The sequence below is a fragment of the Equus przewalskii genome, chromosome 4, assembly GCF_037783145.1.
Source record: "Equus przewalskii isolate Varuska chromosome 4, EquPr2, whole genome shotgun sequence".
Taxonomy (NCBI): Eukaryota; Metazoa; Chordata; class Mammalia; order Perissodactyla; family Equidae; genus Equus; species Equus przewalskii.
The window spans coordinates 92522462-92548797 of NC_091834.1; the positions used below are offsets into that span (position 1 = coordinate 92522462).

A 26336-nucleotide genomic window follows, 5' to 3' on the forward strand; every position below is an offset into this window, starting at 1 on the left:
ATTTGGTTGTTTTCACACGTTGGCTATTGTGAATAACGCTGCAATGAACATCTGATTTCAGTCTTTCAGATAAATATTTTTGAAGTGAGATTGCTGGATCATATGGTAGTTCTATTTTTACTTCTTTTGAGGAACCTCAATACTGTTTTCCATGGTGGCTGCACCAATTTACATGTCCACCAACAGTGCACAAGGGTTCCAATTTCTCCACTTCCTCATTTACACTTATCTTTTGTCTTTTTGATAACGGCCATCCCACAGCTGGGAGGTGCTATCTCGCTGCGATTTTCATTTGCATTTCCCTGACGATCAGTGATGTTGAGCACCTTTTCATATACCTGTTGGCCACTTGTATGTCTTCTTTGAAGAAACGTCTATTCAAGTCCTTGGCCCATTTTTAAATCAGGTTTGTTAGTGTTTTTGCTATGGAGCTGTCCGGAGCCTGCTCTCACTCTTCCTAACTGTGCTGCACTCTCTCTTCTACCCTCCTCTCTTACCCACAAGCACTGAAAATGTCAACTAACTGAAACCTCTTCTTCTGGTCCCTCTGGGGCATATTTGGTGACAGTGGTCTTTGCTAAGCATGAGGCATAGGGTGTTCGCACTGACAGCGGTCCCAGCTGATGGAGATGAGCGCTGCTGGCCCAGCAGCTTCCACGGGGCCTGTACTGCTCATTGCACTGTTCCCATTCCCGCTCACCCAACTAGAAATACACAGCTGATGGCTTTTAACCAGCCCTTCCTATGAGGAGAGGGACCAGGAGCTAATGCCTCCAGGCCAGTGCGCTCCTTCTGATGTATTATGTAGCTCCCAATTTAAAGCAATTAGTAAGAACAAAAAAAAATCTATAAATTTGGTGCATACATTCCATTCAAATTATATTATCCACACATTTATATCTATGTGTCTCTCTTAATATACACACACATAGATATATATCACCATTAAGGGCATTTTTTACATAACTACCTTCTAGAGAAATCAGAAACAGGGCCTAGAAGGAACCATGAGCCATCGCCCAGTCCTCACCCCATCACACACAGCAGAAGCCAGTGTTTGTTCTCCTTCCAGCTTCTGCAATCCAGCCCGCGAATTGGACTCATCTCCCCACTCACCTTAGGTCCACCCACTGAGCACCGCTCTGCCCTGTGGTGTCTAACACTCTCCCGCTCTCCCGCCCCCGCACCCCTACTCTCTAGAAGACAACATTAGGACGCACTGCTAAAGACAGGATGGTGCAGTCTCTCCTTCAAAATGCAGCCTCTTAACCTCACTACTCAAACAACCTGAGTGTTTTGAACGAAGCCCTGTAAAGAGGATGCAGCGAAGTCGACTTGACAAAACACCCTTCCATCTCCTGAGATGAATCTTATGACTGAAATCTTGTCCAACTGTGAGGTGTGTGGTAACTTAAAACTGTGAAAAAACAAAGCCCCTTCAAATGATATTGTGTGTCTGGCTTCCTTTGTTTCTTCACTCAGGCTTGACTCCCACGCCTCCACAGCACAGCACAATGGCTGTCAGTAGCTTATTCATCAACAGGAGGAGTGAGGCAAATGATATGGTTGTAGGTGGCAGTGGAAACAAACTCCACTTTGGGTTGACTTTGGCCATGTAAACATAAATGAGTGTGTGTGTTTCCCCCTCTGTTAAGCGGATGTTAATTTTTCCCACCAAAGTCTTTTATGCAGCAGTTTATCAGTTTCTTGACTGTGCCTTTTCTATAATAATTTCTCCAGATTTTCAATTTAGAATTAAGAATATTTTGGGTCAATTTTTTTTTTATATAGACATTTTAAGAGTGATCCACGTAACTGTTGATCCAAGTAAAATACTGAGTGATATTTATGAGTCCATTTTCTTAAAGTTTACATTTTGAGAGCTGTAATATGCTGAGCAGCTGCTGACAGAGGCAAAGTGGTGCAGAATGTGGCAGTGCCCTGATGACCAAGTGAAACAAAAACTATCCAGCAGACACATCCAGATAATCAGACGAAGGGATGAATGAATAATGGAGACCGGACAAAGTGGCGTCTAGCTGATCACTTGAAATGAGCCAGTTTGGTCACACACCTTTAAAAATCACCCTCATGACTGAGGGTTGTATGACATGGGCTCATGGCCTCTAAAGGACAGTTTCAGCACAAGGCATGGTCAGCAGAATGGTCTGAATGGTAAGACGCACACCTATAAACTTGGTCCACAGCAATTTCAAGGGAGAAAAGATGGCTTATTCAGAACGTGTAGATAGTCAAATGCTCCTCTCATCAAAACCACTTATAAATGTTTAAAATAAGACCAGTTCTGCTACTGAATCCTGGGGGACCCAGAAAAATACTTGTTAAGTTTGTTTTCCGCCTTTAAGCCAATTGTCTAGCCATGACCATCGGGCCTCCTAGTCCAACAGCAACTCACTGAGAAAAAGGAGACGGCGGGGTCTTTCTTGGCCTCCTTACTTTACAAAGTGTTCTCAAAGACTCAGAAGAGCTGACTTCTGCCTTCCTTGCTGCTAGAGCTCCAGCACTCTGACGACGCCTGGTGCCCCATTGGGCCTCAGTGACTGGTACTCCGGACTGTCCACAGCCCTGGCCTGGTGCCCGCACACAGTGGGTGTGAACATGTGTGTGGGCATGGCGGCGGTCAGAGGAGGAGGCAGGTAAAAATCTGTATTTCTTGAATTAATGACTGAAGAGAAATCAGTAATGTTTGCCACTGATTAAGATCACCATTTCTTCAATGGCATGGGACCTGAATCCCAATTCTGCTACTTAGAATCTTTATCAATTTGGGCAAGTCACTTACCGTTCCTGGCCTCAGTCTCCTCATCTATCAAATGGGACTAGAACTACCGGCTTTGTATATCCCATCAAATGATGCCCAAGACAGTGCAGGACAGAACACTTGGTGAATTTCATCACGGTTCCCCTCCCCTTTAATTCACTCGCTCTCAGTCTGCCCTCCATGCTCTGGAGTCCTCCTTACAAGGAGGAGTTGCTGACAATCCATCTGCTCAGGCAACTAACAGTGCCACATCTTGGGGGTCAGGAAAAACAGTTTTGCCTTGGCATTCCTCTAAAAATTCTGGGCAATGTCATCCAGTCCTGCAGATTTAGTGACATCCTTAATGAAGTCTAAAAATGTGGGTTTACCATTATTTGTCTCACGTCAGCTCTAAAAGACACTGGTGGCAGAGGCACTGCTGTGTGATCCTGCACCCACTATCCCTGTGAGCATCGTCGGCCCCCTGACTCTCTTGCCACTGTGCTGAGGCTGGGCCACATTAGGGGAAGTGCATTTCTGGCAGAGCTACAGGGCTAGCCCTGGGGGTGAGCAGCAAACAGGAACTGAGGTTGGGAGCACGACAGATCAGGACCAAGATGCTCCCGGCGCAGGAGGAATCAGGCTTGAGAACAAGAGTGATCAAGGTCAAGGGGGGAGGTCTCCACTGTCGAGACTGGAGCACTGATGGGCTAGAGAAGCTTCCAGCTGGAGAGCAGCTGAGCGGTATCCCAGGGGGCTGCACTTGGGGCTACATGCTTGTTTTCCCAGGACCGATGCTTTCCTGTGAGCTCCTCAATGTCTCCTGACAAAGCTGGCCACCCTGATTGAAAGGGATACCCTCGGGGGCTGGCCCCGTGGCCGAGTGGTTAAGTTCGCGTGCTCTGCTGCAGGTGGCCCAGTGTTTCGTTGGTTCGAATCCTGGGCGCGGACATGGCACTGCTCATCAAACCACGCTGAGGCGGCGTCCCACATGCCACAACTAGAAGGACCCACAACGAAGAATATACAACTATGTACCGGGGGGCTTTGGGGAGAAAAAGGAAAAAAATAAAATCTTTAAAAAAAAAAAAAAAAAAGAAAGGGAGACCCTCAAATCCCCCTTTCCATTCAGAAATCCCGTTTCTGAATTCCCTCACTGTGCTCTTGATCCGATCCCACCTCTGAGGCTCTGCCCCACCACCCATCTCGCTGGAATTTGCCATCTCACCCCCTCTGCCTTGTCCACATCTGCCCAGAAAAAGGCCCCTCCCCTATTTCCTCAAGCTATTTTCCCTTTGAGTCCCCATAGTACTCTACCGGTTTTTATGGGCCTGATATTCTGTTTCGTGTTACAATGATTTGTATATGTCTTATCTTGCTTATTACCCTGCAACCTCCTGAGGACAGAGACTGTCTACCTTATTTATGCAGTTCCTAGCACGATATCTTATACTGGTGAGGCCAATAAATATTGACCGCGTTAAATTTTATGATAATTCTGATTTCTAAGAACGAGTGATAGTCCCTCCCATTTTCTTCTCATTCCAAAATGCAGTCACAATAATGTGGTCACATTATACAGTGGTTTCTCTATAAATAATACAGCTACCGGTTTCTGTTTTATTCTACTCAGACTCAAATACATTTTCCTGTCTTTTTGGGTCCTAAAACACTTTTTTAAGGCAATGGTCATTTGATCTCTCCAAAAACACGATCATCTCATTCTGTGAGCTTCCTGTCACAACTGCGGACAGCCGAAACCCTGCATGATTGCTCTCTGGTCTCAACCTGCAGCCTCCCCGATCTGGCCTCATATCTCTGGTACATTTCATTATCCTGGGCAGGCAGGCAGTTCCCTGCACGTTCCATTTTACGAAGCTCTGGTACTCAGGAGCCCATTGTCACGGTTTGTGGTTGCTCCTCACATGTGCACCTGCCCATCAGCTCCTTCCCGGCCCTCCCCTAAGTCTCTTCGAGTCATTTACATCAATGTCCTCACATGCTGCCCAGCATTCAGTCCTGTCTCCCCGGGGCCTCGGGCCCTGCTGTGGAAGCGGCCTGTGCTTTGGCTTTGCTTTGCGCTCCCAGCCCTGGCAGCTCTGGTTGGTGGAGAGATGGCTCCTCAGCCTCTTTGTCCTCAGGCACGCTATTCAGTTCTCTGCTGAGCACGTGTCGAGTCTGTGTCAATCCAAATCTCACCCCAAAAATGATATTCCAATCGAGTCAACTGTCAGATGTTTAAATTGCTTTAGCTGTTTCCAGTTGTAGCAAAGGGCTGTGCAAGGCTGTTTGGTCCATCTTATGTCCAACGTTACAAATGTGTGGACAGGCTGCTCCAGGCCAGGGGCCAGTCTGAGGCTGGGAAAAGCCTTTCTCTTTGTGAAGGGACCAGCCGAGCCCACAATATTCCTGGGCTGGGGGGCACGAGGCACTGGGGAGGACAGAGTATTGACTCAAGTGGGGGCTCTTATAAAAAAGGAGATTGAGGCCAGTTCTGGAAGAGGCAGGTGGGGAGTGAAGCCCTGTCTCCCTGACTCTGTGGACCCTCTGGCACCAGGCACAATGCTAGGATCAGAAGTGCTCCACTGCATTCTTCTCTGAGACACACTGAGGATCAGGCTGAGCCATTAAACGGGGAAAGAGGACACATGAATGAGACATACAGTGGCTCTATCATGAAAAAACAAAACAAGACACTGAGTTCATTATGAAGATGGGAAAGGGGTGCCCCAGGCAGGAATTGCTATAGTGAGAACATTTTAATCAGTCTAGCCGTACATTTTGTAATGATTTCATGGAGGGAATTTATTATCTAATCAAAAGGATTTGTAATTACTAATTAGTGACGTTGTATCCAATCAAGAATTAATAATTGGGGCCTAATTGCGAATGCTAAGCTGTGCATCTAGTCATGGGATGCGCACCAACTGGCAGCGCTGGGCTTGGGGGTGTCAGGCCTCCTTTCCCCAGCCCTCAGTCCCAATGCAGGGAGCCAGCAGGTTGAGGTCAGGAGGCTTTGGGATCTACAAGGTCCTGAGGCCCCTGGGAGTGCAGAAAGCCAGGGCCCGGCTGTTCTGGAGGGGAAGTTCGAGGGCGCATCAGGAGCCCAGGCACACACTGCACTCGGGGGACGTCTGATGGGAAGCGCAGGAAGAGGCGCTGGCACCAGGGTGAATCATCTTGCAAATATAATAACTATTTCTTCCCTTTCCTCGGGAAGCACACAGAGAGTAAAATGGGTTTTTACCACTTTGGAATAAACAGTAATGCTCTCTTGGTGAAGAGCCAACTGGCGGTTTGAAAGATTGGGTTAATCAGACACAGGGAAATTTCTGATTAATTGGACAATTACTTCAAATTTTGAGAGAGCCAAGGCGATGTGAGAAAAATGTCCTGACCAACTGGTAATAAAGTCAATAGCCTGAGGCTGAGATTTTTAAGCTTGAAATACACTGGCATTGTGTGCCTGACTCTTAGGGTCTCAAGTTCCCTGAATGTCTAGGGCCTATAACTATTTTTTAAGACCAAAGTGATTCAAAATTATTTTGGCTTTGAACAATTATGGGAAATCTCTTTGACATGCCCTTGAAATCACGTTAGGACTCTAGGACATGGCAAAACCAAAACTGAGGGGCCAGGAGAGAGGAATCATCATGTTTGATGACAGAAGGTGGCCCAGATCCACAGATAACCATCTCTCCATGTGACTCGGAAGCACACAGCACGCCCCCATCCTGCTCCTTCCTGGAAGGCTGAAGGTGGCACAACCTCACCTGGTGGGAGCATGCTTCTGTTCCTCCTCCTCATCCGTGTCGCTGCTGATGGTGATGACGCTGACTGTGGGACTAGGGGTGTCGGGAATGACAATCGTCTGCCGCTGCCGCTCCCTGGCGGTGCTGGAGGCCCCGTCGCCCCACCCGCACGTGACAGAGGAGCTGCAGGCCGGGCTGCTGTGCACCAGAGCGCAGCGGGGAGGGGTGTTCTCCTTGACGCGCTTGGACCGCTGAGGCGAGCTGATGGCCTGAGAGGAGGACACCTCACAGGTGGAGACGTTTCTGTAATGACAAAGTCACACGTAGTCATGGAGGAAGGTCAGGCCCAGGGGCTCCTTCCATGGAGCCCAACTGTCTAGAAACACTAGCTTTGCTGAATCTCCATCAAAAAGTCAGCGGGCCACGGCGCTCAGAATATTCTCTAACTGCCAAAGTGGCCGCCTCCAGAGCAATTTCTCTCAGTCAGTCACTACACAGACAGGACAGCAGCCTGGCCTTCCCTGGGCTCTGGCTTGGCTCCATGTGCCTGCTCCCAGCAGGACAAAGGGAGTGGCCAGGGCTCTAAGGAGGGGGAGACAGGTTGAGCCCAAGGACGCGGCTGGTCTTGTGGGGGCAGATGTAATGCCAGGGATTTCAGGGGTGTCTGCCCCGACGCAGCCCCGTCTTCAGGGTCAGGGCCCGACTTCCTGAGTTCCGTCTTGGCATCCTCGCAAACATACTTAGGTCTTGTTCTGGAGGGAGGTGGAGGAAACAGTATTTGCCACACAAAGCTTTGGTTTCTTTGCTAACGGCTGATTTACTTAAACTAAAACGCTCATTTCTTAAGAGTTTCTGGATCTAAAGGATCTAACGTTGGTGACCTTAAAGTTTAGCTTTTCCTCCTTCCTCTGGGAAAGGGACATGACCATGAAAGTATCTATGAGCGTATAATGAAAAAAAGAGATTTTTCTGGGTTTTGACCCTTGAGCCTCACAGGAAGCTTATCAGTCTGTTTGAATTGTACTGAAAAATTGGGAAAAGTGCAAATAAAAAGATACACTTTAAAAGGGACCTTTTATTCTTGATTTCAACTGACTCAAAATTCCTTATCGAATTAGCCAATACAGTTTCCGTTCACTTCAGGGAAAAAAATACCTCACCTTTCCTCCTCCCCACCAACCCCTGCTGACCTTGGTCGTATTTATGGAATGAGAACAAACCCAATCTGTAATGAAACTTAAGACTCTGATATGTCTTTAGAGATTCAAGCACCTTCTAGCTAAAAGGATGGCAGGAAGATGAAAATTATTCTATAAAGTTGCATTTATTTAATTCCCAATCTCCTAGTGTTAGATATGCTGCTTGTTCCCTTTTGGGGGCTGGTAATAAGTTTTACCGACATGATTGTTCCACTGTTTGTATGTACCGTAAACCTATGTACTTGTTACTGCTAGTATGTTACAATTTTGAGATTATGTTTTGACGACTCCACTAGTTAAAATATCTCCACTTGGCAGCGTTAAAGAAAAGTATGCCTGCCTGCACCGCTCGACAAGGGAGAGCCTTCTGGTCTTTCAGACTGTTTTGCCTAAGGCATTGGTCTTAAAAATAGGCAAATACATAGCTTTCACTATAATTATATCGATCTTGAAATGCACTGGCAATAAGACTTCATAAAACAAGCTGGGTGGCAAGCGGGCAGCAGGGAGGGGCCTGGCGACAGGTTGGGATGCTAAGGGTTCTTACTGCCCCTACTTGCCAAGGGGAGCCACAAAGATGCCAAGCCAGCCCCAGGGTCAGACCAGCGTTCTGTGTGACCACCCACCTGGCTGGGCACCACAGAGCACAGGATCGAGATGCTGGCCTCTGTTGCAACCCGATCTAATAATGACATAGGTGTGCTGTCACAGGGCTGCCACAGATCTGAGATGAATTCCCCTGAGTCATCAGAAACACCCAATAAGGAATCTGAAGAAGGATGACAACTTGAGGAAAGTCAGCTCCTGAATTAATTTGTGAATGAGAATGAAAAAGGCAGGCCTAATTTCTGGCGCCTGGTGATATGAGGAAGCAGAAACCCCAAATTCAGCAGACATGTTATGTACTGGACTCCCTTCTCTTGGTTAACCTATCCCACATAAGCATCAATTGCCTCCAAGTCAGTGTCACTGGACAGAAATGTGGGAGCAATTCTGTTGCTGCACAATCTTGAGCTCAAATTTTTTTCTTTTGACTTGGAAATCTCTATTTTTTTAAAACTCAGGTTTACTTGAGGTATCAGTTACATACAGTAAAAGTTACCCTTTGGAAGTGTTCTATGAGTTTTGACAAATGTACATATAACACCCACCCATCCAGATACAGAACTTCTTCATCCCCCTGAAAAGTTCCGGTCTGCCCCTCTCTTCCTACCCTGGTCCCTGGCAGCTCCTGATCTGATCTGTCCTGTGGCTTTGCCTTTTCCCAAATGCCATATAAATGGGATCATACAGCATGTGGCCTTTGGTCCATCGTGACTTTTAAGAGTTCAGCGAGACAAGATCAGATTTAAAGGGAAGGGGAAAGATGATTGTTCTGCTGCTCACTGTCTGGGATTAACCAAAGTTATTGCTTATATTTAAGCAAGCAGCTAAATGAGTTATATTTCTGACCTTAGATTTCAAAGAAAGCACATTTCTCTACTATTTTTGAAGAAAAAGTTATTATGGTTTCCAAAGCGCAACTTCAGAGGTGAGTCTGAGTGTTTTCTAGAGAAGTGGATAGACTCGCTCAATGCCCAGGTACTGGATACTGTGATTCCAGGCCCCCACCCTTTGGGGGCCAGCAGGGCTGGGAGGACGGGAGGCAAGAGGCAGGGCACAGACTCCAGAGTGAGCTCCTCCTTCAAACCCTAGAGCTATCCACACCATGCCAGGGATGCAGAGCGAATGCTGACACTCCCTAACGCTAAGAGGTTTCTTTAGCTTCTGATCTCCCGAGGTCTCTCTCTTCCAGGGCGACTCTCACCACCTACCTCGCAGACGACTGGTGCTGCTTACTCTTCCGGGAGGAGGTGGTGCTGGTTGGCTGCTGTCGCATCACATGGGCCACGCCCACATTTAAGGGCTGGGCTGCTGGAAGGGTCACATGACCAGTCAATAGCGCAGGCTGCTGCATGATGGGATTGTAATGGCTGCCGTGAGCATGCGTGTTCCTGAAGGGGAGATGGGAAAACAGGGCTCTTTATTAGTTTTATAAACACAGAACTTCTTTTTAAGATAAAGGTTCCTCCCCAATTACAAGCCAAATTAAAACCAATAGTTGGCTCCCACTAGCCTGTGGGGCTGTTGAGGAGATGCGCCCAGCCTGGTGAGCTCCTCAGGTAGGTTCCCCAGACACGGTGAATTCTAAGTGCTGTCCTGATGGAGTGGCAGGAACGCAGTTTGTTGGTGAGTGGGAAAGAGGGCATTTCACGTGGGAAGAATGCCAAGTACGCAGGTTCACCTTAAGTTCTGGGGAGAGGAGATAAATATTCCTCCAGCTTTTAAAGTCCCCGAACAGGTGACTGTCCCGTGCATTTTATTTTAGAATTCACAAAGTGCCTTCAAAGGGTTATTCCAATCTGTGAGGTAGTCAGGAAATCTTAGTAATATCACTTTATAAATGAGGAAATTGTAGTTTACGTTAAAAGAAAAAAACCTTCAAAGACTGGGAGGTGTATGTTTCTGGCGTTAGGAAGTGTTAACATTCTTTGGGGTTCTCTCAGTGGCTAGCACAATGCTCAGGCATGTAGCAGCGGATCAATTAATTATACACTTCCTGAATGAACAATTAGATTAACTGAAGGTTGACTAGACATATAAAATTTGGTATTAAGTCAAAATTAATAACAGTCAGACACGTGCTGATAGAAATACTGGCAGCCGTTATCCTGAAAATGGGTTATGTTTCAAAAGTTCTTATGATCTGGGTTGTATAAAGCTCAAAGACTCGTTTTAATATAAATATTAAAAGTGGGATTAACTCAGGGACTTGCCCATAAAAGGCCATTTAACACATAATTAAAATTTAAGGAATAATTCATTTGAATTTTTAAAATACTATAAAAATAATTATCTTTGCAACTTGGGGAAAAGGAAGAATAGGAAAAAAGTAGATAGGCACTTTTTGTAGAGATTTTGACAGTCTTTTGGCTATTTACATGGACTTTAGAAACTGATGTTAGGGCTTCTTTACTTCGTTGTTGCTATTTCTTCCACAGGCACGGAATTCGTTTTCCTTTGATTCAAGTCTAGCATCAGTAGTTCTCCTGTTTACTAGCCATCATTATGGATGCTCCTTGGCCCACACATGAAATAGAAAAGAGACTGGAAACAAGGGGTGTTGGCTTTAAGTGTTGTCTGTGGTAACCAGGTAAGAGAGGAGGAAGAAGAAAATATGCATGAGTGAGTATGTGAGTGCTGCTGAAATTAAATGAGCTATAAATGCTGAAAGCAAAGGAAAAATGCAGCATGTGTGGTCTTTTAGGAGGAAAAGGGGTGAGGAAAAACATTGGTCCAACAGCTTTGTACTCGGTGGTTGTTCCTAAAGAGCTGGAGAGGGAAGGTGATCTTGCTGAGCATGAGCCAATGGGATGGGGAAGGGAAGACAGACTGAGTTACTGCCTGTCATGTACAGGCGCTGGTATAGTCCACGTTAAATACAGGTCAAGTGCTTTGTATTTTATCTTTTTTTTTTTTTCCTGCTTTATCTCCCCAAACCCCCCCCCCCGCCCCATACACAGTTGTATATATCTTAGTTGCATGTCCTTCTAGTTGTGGGATGTGGGATGCCGCCTCAACATGGCCTGACGAGCGGTGCCATGTCCACGCCCAGGATCCGAACCCTGGGCTGCCGCAGCAGAGCGCGCAAACTCAACCAATCGGCCACGGGGCCGGCCCCTGTATTTTATCTTAACTTAAACCTTCCAAGAATCCTGAGGTAGGCATCATTATCCCCACTTTACTGAAGGACAAACTGAGGCCCAGAAAGGTTAAGTAAGGTGCCCCAGGTCATGGAGAGCCAGAACTGAATGCAGTTTTACCTGGTCTGAAAGTGCTTCCAATGAGTGGGTGCTGTGAGTGGGGAGTGAGTGCGGCTGTAGGAAAGAGCCCATGTACCCTCTTCTTACAAGTCAGAGCATTAGATGGAGGGACAGAGGAAGCTGCAGCAGAAGCCTGAGTGGGGGCTTCTGTCTCCAGCCCTCTATGTTTTACTGAAAGCTCTTAATTCACAATAGCCTTTTAGGTCACAAAAGGAGCTGCAGGGGAGGCTCCATGCTTGCAGACTGTCAGAGGGTGAGGGGTGTGACTTGCCCTGATGTTTGGGCATGAGAGACAGCCCAGACAACCATGGAAAGCTGGGGACAACTTAGAGGGTTGCCATTTGGCTCTGCACTAGTGAAGTGTGGCATTTTGGTGGTGTTGGGATGAGGTGGGTGGGAGGTAGAGGAAAAGTGGAAAATGGCCAGAAAAACAACAGAGCAATGTGTCAGTGAGGAAATTGGTGAGTAGGATGGTGGCGGGGGGAGGGGGGTTCTGGAAACAGATGTAGGGGTGCGGCGTGCTGGTGGCTGTCAGCTGGATGCCTCTGGGGTCTGTGGAAAGTGGACTCTGATCTAAGACATGACTGTTAACTGCACAGACACACTCAGCAAACATGCTGGAGTTTACCATTCCAAAAAAGCCCCATTCTGTCAAGCCTTCCCCTGGGAGGTCTCATATGACTCCAGTGGGCCTGTGTCTCAGAACACCTTGAGAATACTTTCTAGAATTGCTTAGGAGCCTTGGGGACTCTTCAGCATTCTTTCACTGGTGACAAATCTTTGTTTTCTGGGAGTGGAATTTAATTCCGAGAAACCACCAAAAATCATCCTGAGCCAAGTCTGGTGAGTGACATTGGTGATCAAATGATGTAACTGAATTTGGGGTTGAAAATAACTGACCATAAAGTAACAAAACTGATTTTCTTGTGTCCTAGTACATTTATTTAAAAATAACCTTTCATTACACTGTAGTCATAGTCCACATATATTCTTTTTAATTTAAAAAGTTTTCTACAAACCAGGAAATTCAGGTACAGACCAGCCTGGCAGCTCTCTGGGTCAGTGGTGGACATGCCTCCCATCCCAGACACGCCTGCTCTCCTGCTTACCTCCAGTCGGCCAATTGCTGGGTGCCTGCCATGGTCTCGGGAATCACAGTTGCGTGCTGCACCGACGTGTGGGTGGCCACTCCAGTCAGCTGTTGCCACGCGGGGGGAAGCAGGATCTGCTGGGTCCCACTTGGCCAGGCCTGCTGTAGAACAGAGGATGTTTGCAATCACCATGTTTGTTAATCACCATGTTTGTTAATCACCTGATCGATTTGCTTGAGTCAAGCACTTATTCTGAGCTCTGGGTTGTGCTAGCCTCTGTGATGGGTGTCAAAGTGGAGACCTGGTCTTTGGCCTCAAAAATTAAGGAGAGATAAGATTAACATTTAGAATGCTAACATTAAAATTCACATTTAGAACTAAATAGAAGATGAGTACAGGGCAAAGAGTTGTGTGGAAGGGCTTCATTAGTGTTGAAGAATGACTTATTTATAAATTTGCCCTAATGAACAATGCTCAAAGTTTCCAAAAGTTCATTTATTGATTAATTCTGGCACACAATTATGTGCAAGAGATTGAGGTAGTTGAATTGGGCCATACAAGGGTAACTCCTTGCCCTTGAGAAGTTTTCCATCTAGTATCCTTTATTTAATATTTTACTTTTTGTTTATTGATTAGAATCTAGAGTTCCAACTTGTGTTATCTTCTGAATCTAAGTTAACCTAATTCTGAGATCAGCAAATATCTGGTACTTGCCTGCAGCTGAGAGCAAGCAAGTCTGAAATGAAATTCTTAGCAGGGACCTTAAGCTTAATTAAGAACTACCTCGACCCCTCAAAGAAAAAATGAGACAGTTAGAAAGTCACAGCTTGATTCTTCATAAATATTAAGCTTGTTCTAAGAAATCTAAAATGAACTTTCCTCATTCCTCCTGGAACAGACTTATGGTCTGTGTGTTGTGTTGTAAGTTCTCTGTATCCTCAGTCACTTTTCTGCTTACTTTTGCTTATTAAATGATTCAGACTGAACACACTTGTCCAAAGTTGGACACTTAGAGGAATGCCACTATAGTAAAATTCTCTTGGGCATGTCAAGAATTTCACAATTTGGGATCTTAGTTGTCTCTCTCTCTTTCCATCAGGCTGGATATGACTACCATTGGGTAATTTATATAATGAAGTGTTCCACCTACTGTGCATGTGTTTAATATGTGTGCTTTGGCTCATCTGTGCAAAGAAGCACTCTGTAAATGGAGTACAAATTTGCGTCAAGGCTTACTAAACAGTGATGTGTATAAAAACAGCATGACCACACTTTAGATCTAAGTGGGCAGTTCCCCTGGTCCATCCTTCTCGGGCTGTATCAAGGCCCAGTGAGATCTCTTCTACTTTTTTGATATTGCCTGTTTGCTTATTGATCTGTTTTGATATAGGCAGCAAGTTCAGGGACCACAGATTATACAGTGAGTGCTTAATAAATGTTTGTTGATAAAATGAAAGAAGCAATTCTACCAAGGCAATTAACTATAGTTAACTGTGTTTCATGTTTATTGAATTCAAACACAGTAAGCAGAAAAATAATTTAACTGACAAACACAGTTACGAGCTCAAAATGTTAAATGAGTAACAGTTTCATCAGCAGTAAAATTTCTACTGACTTTGGAACTCATTTCAGATCTCATGAAAAGCAAGTGTTTTGACTAATGTCATTTTTAAATAATCCTGACATCAAGCTAAGACCATCATTTTTTTTTCCTATTTCCCTAAAATGGATATTAACATTTTACCTCAAAGGGATGGGGTACAAGGCTGTTTTTTACCTCTTTCACTGATTGCTATGCTCAACTCACTTGAGATGAAACTTCATCAGACATTTGTATAATTTATTACTACTTTATAATTTATAAGCTTAGAGCTAACATTTCTTGATGCATATTGTGTGCCAAGAACAGAGCTGAGACTACAAACAGATTTTCTTACTTCATCTTAACACCAGTCCTGTGAAACAGGGACTACTATTTGCTCCCATTTCCCATACGAATAAACTGGACAGAGAGGTTAAATAATTTGCCTGGAAATAGGTAAATTAAACATATACATTTATTGCTCTTTCTCTCTAAACCCAACTAAAATGATGGTGAAGGAATAAAAATATATATACATAGATCCATAAGAACAAAGAGAACAGGGAGAGACAACAGTTAAAATTTTAGAAGCTGGAAAAGAGAGGAGCAATTACTGAGTGAGCAGACTGAAGGAATCTAACGTCAAGTCTGCTTATTCACCCCTGCATTCCCAGATCCCTGGTATGCAGGCTTATACCACCCCCCACCCCCCCACCCCACCCCCGCAAAGCAGAAGGCTGAAGAACTCTCTCTAGGGAAACTGGCTAGTCTAAGAGAAAAAACTACAGATACATTTGAAGATCAGAGGATGTACCAATGAAAATCCTAGGCTCACTCATTATCAACCTATAGAGAAGTCCACTTGCAACAGTTCCCCTGCCGCCCTGGAGCTTTCCAATTAGTTTTTTAGTGCTTCAGACTTAAATATGAAACAGCCAAGGATCACCAGATATTAAAGGAAGCTTCTAACATGAAAGAGACTAAAACAAAAAAAGAAACTCAGAGGAAACCAAAACAGTGTAGGAATCAGAAGAAAATTTCCAAAAATCTATAATTAATATCCTCAGTTAAAAAAGTAATATATGTGTATCTCCATGAAACAAGATCACATATAGGAATATATATATCTCTATATATCCATATCTATATTCAGAGAAGAAGAAAGAACTCTTGGAAATGAGAACTATGACGACAGAAATTTATAATTCCATAAGAGGTTTAAAAAAAAAAGTTGAGAAAAATCTCTCGGAAAGTAGCACAGACAGAATACATATAGAGAAAATGGGGGGAAAAGATATGAAAATCATTACATCAAGTCAGAAGTACCAACACCTAATTAATAAGAATTACACAAAGAAAGAACAGAGAAAATGGAGGGGAAGAAATTAACAAAGGGAAAATAAAAGAAAAATTTCCAGATCAAAAGGGCAAACAGTTTGTCCAGGACAATGTCTGAAAAAAGACCCACAAAAAGGCATGTAGTTATGAAATTTCAGACCACCATGGACAAAGAAAGTCTTAAAAGCTTTCAGAAAGAGAAAAAAAACAACAGACATTGAACTTCTCAGTACACTATGCTCAAATACACCAACACATCAAACACACAAACCTTTTATAGCTCTGGAAGAGTTTGGGGCTGCATAATTATAGATACAGAGGAAACTAACCAATGAAAAAATGAGACAACCATTAACTCCAGGAAAAACAAGTGTACAGGAAAGGATATAGAATCATATATCATCAGGCTCAGCTAGGAATTATATTATACAATACTGATGATGACAATTATGTAAATAATGCAAAGTGGTTGAATAAAAAAATTATATAGGATGAATGGGGGAAAGAAAGAGTGAAAGAGGGAGAGAGTGCGCGTGTGAGTGCCCTTGTGTGTTATGGGGACGGAGTGGGTTAGACAGCTAAGTCTTCATCTTCCACAGTAGGAAGTCAACTGCTACCTAAGAAAACTCAGTAAAGCAGTTTAAGCATGTTATTTAGAAACACAGAGCTAAATAACAAAATAGTTAAAAATTATTGTTTCGGGGGAGTGGCAATTGGGGATAGCATAAAGCAGGAGACTACCATTTTCTTATGTTTGTGGTGGCATTTAACTTTAAAAATTATGTGTATGTATTACTGTGAAAAAGAATTAAATTTAAATTAAAAAATAACTTCCCCAAAGTCATACAGCCAGTAAGTGGTGGGGCTTGGCATCTGGCCGTGGGCTCTGAACTTCTGTTCCAGTCTTGCTAGTCCAAGGGTGTTTTGGATCCTGCCATTTGAAGAGTGAGACAAGTCTGATCTGTCTAAATCAAGAACTGTACTGCCAGGGCTGGCCCTGTGGCCGAGTTGCTAAGTTCGCGAGCTCCACTTCGGCGGCCCAGGGTTTCACAGGTTCAGATCCTGAGTGCGGACATGGCACCACTCATTGGGCCATGCTGGGGCGGCATCCCATATGCCACAACTGGAAGGACCCACAACTAAAGATACACAACTATGTACTGGGGGGCTTTGGGGAGAAAAAGGAAAAAATATATGTCTAAAAATATACATATATAAAAAAAAAAGAACTGTACTTCCCATCTCTCCAGCTTTACCTACTTATTCACGATTTCTGATGGTGGTCTAGATGCTAGCTCGGGCTTGGGGCTTGGGAGGATAGAGGTGACAGTTCCTTTCAGGCAGTACCAAAAAAGCTTTACGGGTAAGGCAGTCCATAAAGATCACTCATGTCACTGAGACAAGAGGGTGGGATTACACCCTCTCCTTCCACACGTACATCCTTGTGGGGCCCCAGACAGACTCCTTCCCTCTGAGGGACACGTGATGCTGCTGGGAGGTGGGGAGGAAAAGGTCAAAGCAAACAAAACTAGCATGAAGAATGGATTCAAAGGACTCCATCTCTTAACTTTCACAAATAAAATCCTTGAAACGGTTTAAATATTTAGATACAAAGGACGATGCCAACTTTTTAGAGTAAATAACAGTATTTGGAGTGTCTCTGCCCGATACCTAGAAATTTACCCAGAGAAAAACAAAGGCATCAGTTTAAATGTTTAACTATTGCTTTTTTATAGCCACCATACTAGTTTTATAAGTCAGGTTATTTTTGTCCTTTGAAGGGACCATTTCAAACTATCTAGGAGAGAGCTCCACCTTAGTCTAACATATTGGCATGGATTAAGTGACAAGCAGAGAGAGGGGAAAAAACAACCAACACACATAAAGACACAATGTGACAGTGGCTAGGGCACGAAGCTTTTTTCTTAACGCATCTTAGAAATCTTTGCATGTCAAGTCACACTGGTCTTCCATGTCCTTTTCAGTGGCTACATCGTGTTCCATTTTATGTGCACGTCAATTTATTTAACAGATCTCCTACTGATGCACATTCAGATCCAGCAGTATAACAGCAGTTCCCTGTTATAAACACTGCAGCAATTAAAACCCTTGTACATAGAATTTTTGTCTCCTTTCCCAATGACAGCTTTAAGTTAAATCCACTTGGAGATTTACCGCACTCTAGAGACTTCGTCATGTAGGCGAAAAGCACAGCTCCTCCCTGCTAGGATTGAAAGACTGAAACAAACTCAGAAATGCTGAGCCTACTGGTTTCCACCAAACTGAACAATGAAGGTCTTTTTTAGCAAATAAGAGATGTTAATTATTATTTCTTTCAGAGATGGTTCCTGGCTTACTAGGGTTAAGTGTGCGAACACAGACAAGGATCTGTAATTACCCTCGAAAGTGCATGCGAGTTCTATAGGTTTTGGCTCACAGAGGAGGAGCACTGGGAGACCGGTCTGGATTTCTGCCACTCAGATAAAGTGTGAGCAAGCTACTTCGCCTCTGGAGTGAGCTGTAGTTCTTTCTCTTGATCTGGCTTGGCCTTTTCTGAACTCTCTCCTACCAAACTGTGCAAACAAAAGGAAGCTAGAAAGACCAGCGTGAGACGAAGGAGTAAAGGCCTACTCTAAATGCAGAAGGTTTTCTGTTTACAAACTTTCAGCAAGACAAAGCTGTGTGTGCCACTGGAAGCTGGGGTCAGCGGTCACTTGCACTGTCAGTTCGGACATAAAAACAAAGAGATGAAGAATGGTTAATATCAATCTGAAACCGGCTGTTCTAGAAAACAGAAGAGGTAATACTATCCAATGTATTTTGTGAGACTGGTGTAATCTTGATACCCAAATCAGATAAAGATTCTATAAGAAAGAGAAATTATATGCCATTTCTCACTTATGAACATAGACGCAAAAATACTAACTACAGTATTTATAAACAATCCAGTGTCAAAAAGCAGACAAACATATCAAATACAATGTGATCAAATAAAGTTTATCTCAGAAATACAAGGATAGTTTAACTTACAAAATCTATTAATGCGACTTGTTACATCAACAGATTAAGGAGCAAAAAACACATGAGTATTTCAATAGATGCAAAAAGAACATCTGATACAATTTAATATTTATTCATTTAAAAAATGAGCAAACTTGATAAAGTGTCTCTATCAAATATTTATAGTAAACAAAATACCTAATGTTAAACAGCAGAAGAATGTCCTTTAAAGTTAGGTACAAGTTGAGGATGCCCAATATCAACACTGTTATTAAACATTGTTTTGGGGGCCAGTCCTGTGGCCTAGCGGTTGAGTGTGCTCTGCTTTGGCAGCCCAAGTTCATAGGTTCGGATCCCAGGTGTGGACCTACACCACTTGTCAGCCATACTGTGGTGGTGACCCACATATAAACTAGAGGAGGATTGGCACAGATGTTAGCTCAGGGCTAATCTTCCTCAAGGAAAAAAAGAGGAAGATTTGCAACAGAGGTTAGCTCATCTTCCTCAGCAAAAAAACAAAACGAAACAAAACCCCAAAAGACACTGTTTTGGAGGTGCTGTCAGCACAGTGATATAAGAACAATAAGTAAAAGGTATAAGGATTGGAAAGGAAGAAACGAACCTATATCATTTGCAAATAAAAAGATAGTTCACATAGAAAATCCAAGAGAATTCAGAGAAACAATGAGAATGAATCAGAGTTTAGAAAGATTGCTAGACAAACTCAACAGACCAAATCAGTTACATTCCTATAAACCAAAGCTAATTAGAAATAGTTAATAAAATTATTAATAACAAAAACTGTAAAATATTTAGGAATTATTCCAACAAAAGAATACTTTAATGAAAGAAATAAAAGGTAACATGTATAGTTATACCATATTCAGGGATGAAAGGACTTAATATTATACAGATGTCAGTTGATCCTAAAGTAAATACAAATTCAATCCAAGTTCAATAAATACAAACCAGGGTTTTCTGTTTTGGAACTAAAATTCTTACATAAGAGTGACGTTACAATTCATATGGAAAAGTGAAGGAACAAGAATAGACAAGGAAATTTTGAAGAACGATATGGGAGCAGAGATTTCACTAACAGATACCAAGTTACATATTAAAGTTCTAATAGCTAAGACAATGGGATATTCACGAGGCAGTGGCATAGAACAGAGAGCCCAGAACAGATCTGTGCAATTTGACTCATTAAAATTACACCCAAAACTTCTGTTCAACAAAAGACACCATAAAGTGTCTTTGGGAACACATTGAGAAAAGCTTTGAGAACCTACCTTATTTATAAATAACAACGTCTGAGTCAACATTTAAGCTGTCCTTGATGCCCAACAGCAGAAATTGTACAGAAGCCGTGTGGCATAGTGGTGAAAATACAGATGCTGGCATCAGACTTCTTGGGTTTGTGTCCTGGTTCTGTCACCTAATTGCTGTGTGACTCTGAGCCAGTAATTGGGCCTCATTTTCCCTATTTGTCAAATGGAGGCAAATACTTTACTGTGTTGCTGTGGGGGTTAAATCAGTTAACAACTGTAAAGTGCCTGACTGGCATAACGATGATGTATTTGTTATTAAGGTTCCAGTGTCTTTAAGGATTGATTACTATTATCATTGCATCACTGTGTTACCTTAAATTTCCACAACGCTTGACAAATGTCCAACCGCCTCCACCTCTGTGATCTCATTCTGCCGTCAGAGTACCTATGTGAACACGCAACGAAGCTGCAGCTCACAGCTTCTGTGATCCTGGTTTGTCAACTATAAAATAGGAGATAATATCCAAGCCTCCTTTTGGCTCTAAAAAAATCACTTCTATTTTATAAGAAAGAAATTTGAGGCAAAGAAATGTTAGCTGACTGGCTGCAGGTCACAGAGAGCTGTTAGCAGAGTCAGGATTAAAACCCAAGTCTCCCATATTAATTTGCATTACAAAAATTCAACAATAATAATTTCCCCAGACTCTCCCTGTGTCTGAATTTCTTCTGGGAAGTGTAAGCTGGATACTTAGGAAGGAATTCAGCTGGGATCATTCAGAATATTTCTGATATATTCTAATGACTCGAAGCACCTAACGCACTGCCAGGGAGGGAACTGGCGGAGATGTATCGCTTTTGTGAACAGCATTAACATGGACAATGGCAATACCAGTAATAATAAAGAAAGAATTACCTGGGCAAGCAGACCTGGTTGGATCTGAAGAGGCTGAGCTCCTGGGGCTTGCGTGACAATGGGAACTGCATTTTCCATCCGTACAGAATAGCCAGCATGCTTCGAGGGAGAGGCCTGCAATCCTGTTGTGGACGGTGGGCAGGGAGAGGGGGGTTAGCTGAGTGATGAAGGGAACCTCCCGAGGCAGCTGTGTCAGCTCTCAGCGCCTCTTCGCACCAGTCCCCACCAGGTATTGCCTGGTCCTTTGGAAGTCTCCCCTTTAGTTTCTAATTTAATTTTAAAAAAACCAACCCTGAATGTTTTCAAAGACTACAAGGTCAAATTAAGGAGTCTGTAAAGCCAAAAGTGGGGCAGTCATGCTGCCAAATTACAACAGGAAAACAACTGCTTCTGACATCAAGACAGAGCTGTGTATGTCAAAGCTGGGGTGTCGGGAGAGAACATATGAGTCCGTCTGGAATTGCACTGACACTGAAACTGAGCAACTGCACACATGCTTCCACCACGAGGTTTGCAAAACCAAATGCTTGAGCTTTCTGCTTAAATTGTAACCCAGTACACAGTCAACTCTAGCTTCTTAGAGTTTTCAGGAGAAGAGTGTTGGGGTACATGGGCAAAGAATCATTTAGGGTGGGCTGGGAGGTACTTTTCAGACAGATTTATATTTTTCATAAGAACTGAGACTGTTAGCTGTCAGAGATTGGCACTTTTCTACAGATAAGCCACACAGAGGCTATTTCATGTGAGAAAACGCAGGGCCTGACATCAGCATAACAATGGGAGCACAAACAACGTGCTTATTTACAGCCAGCCAGCCAGGGACAGAATCATTGGCAGGTGGTGAGAATAACAATAAATTGACTTGCTGCTGAAGCCCAACTCCTACTGTTTCCAGGCCAGCCACCTCAGGACAGAGGCCCTCAAGTTCAGTGATGCCGGCACTCTCACGAAAGAAATGAAGAGGACCTAATTCCAGGGAAGTGGGCGTGACAGAACACTGCAGGTGCCAGTGCCCTGGAGGTCATCTGGTCAGAAGCAGGTGCGAGGCTGTGTCTGCTCATCCTTACCTTGGAAGCCGGGCGGACACACGATGAGAGCTTGCTGGAAGGGGTCAGGCCGGGCACAGATCTGGGCTGCTCCCGTCTGCAGGGGCATGCTCCGCTGGGCCACTGCAGCCATGGATGCCGCTGAGGGCTGGTAGAGTGCAGAGTGGTAGTTTAGTATGGAGACCTCAGGATTGGCTAAAGAAATAGTGGCACTGGTGGAGGTGGGAGCCTAAAGGAATGATGGGGATTAAACAAAAATAAACAAAAATAAAAAATGAGGGAAGTGGCATGTTGGGAGACACAAATCTAAATCAAATAAATGAACTCAAAGAAGAACAAACAAACAAACAAAAACCAAGGGCAAAAAGCAAAAACAGAGGGGAGTGGAAATATAGTTGAAAAGTCTCAGGGAAAAGCAGGCACCTGCAGCCACAAGAGACACAGAATCAACTTCGGCTTATCCTCAGGACTCTTCCTGTCATTTGTGGGGCTTGGATGAGAGTGCAAATGGATGCCTGCATACCATAAGTCTAAATACTGCAAAGTTAAAAATTAGGCTAGAAACTATTTATGTTCTGCCCTTCCACTTTGACAAATACACCTTCATAACAACCTGGGAGGCCAGGTATGAGTTTTGGATTCTTGGATTCCTTGGCTTCTGCAATGCAACAAGGTGCTGGTGGAGAGCTGAACCCCTGCCTTCCTTTTCTCCCTGCCCCAGCTCCATCATACACCTTGTGGGGCTTTGGGTGCACCTATATGGACCCGCCAGCCCACACATCCAAGCTGTGTCCACACTCGCCTCCCCTCGGGCCTGGGGAAGCAGTCCACACTTGGGAGGATGAATCTAGGAAGAGGCCTCTGCAGGCCCAGGCTCCCAGGTACCCAGAGCTCAGCATGAAGCACACTCACTGGAGGAGGGCCGGAGCAGGGCCTGGGAAGGGGCCCCCTTGCTCAGGTCTAAGGGCAGTACTGTTTACAGATGCCCTTAGATGGTGGCAGAGCACAGTTACTGTAAATAAATGTGCTGCAGAAATAGACACGGAGAGGGTCCTGCTGAGACTGGGGCTACTTTTTTGAGGTAGTGCCCTCTTTCTTTCTCTTTCAGAAAGAGACATCATTTGAGACTGAACTTTCATGTGAAGTAAGGCTGCAGAAGAAAAACAAGTTCTAATTTGAGAATTCTCCAGTTTCACCCTATCTTAGTCTTCACACTGATCCTTTAGCAAGAGAGGTGGAGGTTACCAGTGGCGTCTAATTCATCATTGTTTACCAGAGGTTTTGCCACTAGAGGTTACAAAGACTAAAGAATAAAGAGGAAAAGAGCCACAGGATATCTTGGACACATACAAAAATACAATTTCAAGAAGCGTATGTATGCTGGTCAAATTTGATAAAAAGAATAAAGTCTCATTTTACATGTTTGTTATACTTAGATTTTATGCTAAATTTCAGTGCAAAGCAAATTAATTTGTTTGAAAGTGATTACTAAACTATGTGGCGTACATGTTTGGATTTCAAGATCTATATTATAACAGTAAGTGTCTGTTTTTACAGCATCACAGTTGGCCTCCAGGTAGTGTGACTGGGAATGCGTGTGTGACATGTGTGGGTCTCTGTTTTGTTACTGACACCATGACTTGCATTTCCTCTCTCTTCTCTCCTCGGCCCCAGCTCTCCCGGAGGCTTCCCCACAGACACATTTGCCACTATCTGCTCAGACTCCACATGCCAACGTCTAGACTCTCCTCCGGTCTTAGCGCCTGTGGGCTTCCCTCTTTGGGGCACTAATATCCTCCAGGTTCCCACACTGGGTCTGCAATATTCTACCTTCTGGTCAGTCACGCGTCATACTGCTTCTTCCTTTGAAATGTCCCTGGCACCCATCGACTCTTTTCAACTGCTACTTCCTTGGCTGAGGCCTTCTCCCCTGGTGCCTGGGACCTGTAAGGCTCCACTAGTGACCTTATGGCCTCTGCCTCTTCTCTTCCAATTCTTCTGGGACACAGAGTCTAGAACATTCTTTCCAAAAGAATACTTTGTGCATGTCACCACCCCTACTCAGAAATCTCCAATTGAACTCTGTACTTGCAGCTTGGTCTGGCCAACCTTCCCTTCTAAATTTCTCTCTCTCTGCTCTCCATGTTCTTGGCTCCAGCCCCATAGTCTGTTCACTGTGAAGGGGTTCTGGAGATGAAGAACAAAACCATGGTGGTATTTTGTCAAGAAGCTCACACCACTGGCAGGCGGGTGAGTGCCTTGGCCTGAGGGCTGGGCTGGGCGTTAGGAGGGAATGTTTCTTTCTTTGGACTCCAGTTGGTTAGAGGGCATTAGCTCTTCCCGCTAAAGGGAGCTTTAAGGACAGCACTGGCCTCCAGGGGGCAGCAGATGCCAGGTGGACTCTCCTGGAGTTTAGGCAGAGGGAGGGAGGAGAGGCTGGCAAGCACAGCTGGGCCTCAGCAACCCAATGCGCTGCAGGAAGGGCCTAGGAACATGGGGTCAGTGACTCTTCAGTGACAGCAGGAGATTTGTGGATGGCCAGGCGGATGTATTCAGTCATACTTTAGGATTAGAACATACACACTCCTCTCCTCTGGAGGGGTGTGCGTGTATGTACACACACAGGAGTGTTGTCAGTGCAGACTGATATTAAGACTGAAAAAATCTAGGGAGATTCTTTGGGAGAAGTGGTAAGACTGGAAGATGGAAGTAAAAGTAAAAGTCTTAGACACCAGAGGCAGCCTGAGCTGGGACTCGGAGATTATTCATTCAATGAATATTTCCTGGGTGTCATCCATACTTCAAGCAGCGTGTTAGGTGCTGGATTCTGCTAATTTTCTGCAAAAGGCTGGAAACTGGTGGGAAGAAAACCTGTTTCCTGGTCCCTTTTAGTTCCACCTGCTGGGATTCTGGTGACATACTGATGAATTGATTTTCCCTATGACTTGGAGAAGGGACAGGTTTTATCTGTCCAGAAAGGACATCATGTGGACCCAGAAGTGTGGTGAGAGGGGGAGGGGCCTGAACTGGATGATCGCCAGCATCCCTTGCAGTTCTGAATTCTTTACCAGGCAGATGCCAGACATAGAAGGATCACAGCATCTCTTATATCTTATTTCCACAGCAGGACAGATGGAAGCAGTAAGAGGTACCATCTCAGAAACAACTCCCTTAGTGAGTCATTCCTGGGACCTTTCACTGGGGCCAGCAGTCAATACAAAGAGGGCCTGGGTCTCTCAAAGGAAATAAGCTTGGAAGCAAATATTTTCTCACAGAGTTGAAAAGGACAACAGAGGAATTTTGTCTCTTGTATATGACATTGGAGGAATTTTGTCTCCTGACTAGGTTTGGTGGGAAAATACAATTCCTGATGCTCACGCTGTCAGTCCTGCCTGTCTTCCCCTCTGCTCCCCACTTACCTGGTTGTGGACAGTGTTCAGCTGGTTGTTGAAGGTCATGGTCAGGTTGGTGGACGTGCTGGGGGCCACATGTGTGATGAAAGGGGTTTTGCTCTGGTTCACGGTGTCATACATATTCACCCGACGCTTGCAAATCTCCATGTTCTGGAAACATGATTTGACGCTGTTCATGCAAAAGGCAGAGACAGAGGCATAAGGGAAAGAGAAGAGGGTAATATAGGATAAAGGGGAGGAAATGGAGAGAGAAAAGCAGAGAACGGTTAATGCAATAAACAAGACGACTGGGGAAACTTAACTTTAGATCCAAATTTCCTGGGTTTCTCATGCAGCGTCTGCATTTGCAAGAGTGAATGTTATTTGGATGAATTTCCCCCACTGTCTTACTAGGTCTCCCATCCTGGATGGGTAGAGGTTCCATAGCACAACGGAGTTGATGGCTCTCACTGCATTTATTCATATTGCTGATCTGCCTCCAACTTCACTGCTCATTCCCAGCTTTCAATGTGGTTTCTGGTCCATAAACAAACATGTAAGTTCTCTGATCGGGAACATTACACAGCAGCTTAGGACCTGCGTCCACCATCCCCAAAGACAACTCCTAGCACGCATCCTTCCCAGCTACTCTGGGACACCTGCGCCATCTAGAGGACAGCCAGGGAACTAGCCAAACCAATATCATGACCCTACTGCCACTTTCTCCCCACTGGAATTGTGTGTGTAATGAGAACAAGAATATTAGTAATTAATAATACTGGCTAACATTGATTGAGAGCTGTGGCATCTGTTTGTAAGCACTCTTCACTCAGTCCTACAACAACCATGAAAGGGAGGTATGATTGTTGCCCGATTTTATGAATAAGGATGAAGCTTAGAGAGGATAGGTACCCTGCCAAGGTCAAGAGCTAATTACTGGCAATCTTCAGATACACATATGCATCCTCTTTAACTTCCTTCATCCTTCCTTTTTCCTTTTTAATTCTTCTCAGTTACATGAAATAAAAATTCTCTCCCTCTTTTTCTTCCTCCATTGCATTTGTGAATCAAAACAAAGCCCTAATTATGAAAGTATAAAAGTGTTGCTGTTAGCTGAACCTATTGTGGTAA

At 44.2% G+C, this 26336-nt stretch overlaps 1 protein-coding gene across 10 annotated transcripts in view; it reads right to left on the reverse strand.

Annotated features, from left to right (window-relative positions):
* Window positions 1-26336, reverse strand: part of HIPK2 (homeodomain interacting protein kinase 2) — a 177599-nt gene that overhangs the window by 17052 nt on the left and 134211 nt on the right. For 4 of the 10 annotated variants that reach the window (XM_070616622.1, XM_070616616.1, XM_070616614.1 and 1 more), the window contains 6 exons: window positions 25233-25395; window positions 21835-22042; window positions 20768-20889; window positions 12685-12827; window positions 9527-9706; window positions 6535-6816 (listed from right to left, as the gene is read on the reverse strand). In XM_070616622.1, coding sequence (XP_070472723.1) covers window positions 6535-6816; window positions 9527-9706; window positions 12685-12827; window positions 20768-20889; window positions 21835-22042; window positions 25233-25395 — 1098 coding nt within the window. The remainder of the gene's footprint in view (window positions 1-6534; window positions 6817-9526; window positions 9707-12684; window positions 12828-20767; window positions 20890-21834; window positions 22043-25232; window positions 25396-26336) is intronic. The other 6 variants (XM_070616621.1, XM_070616617.1, XM_070616619.1 and 3 more) reach the window with 3 other exon arrangements.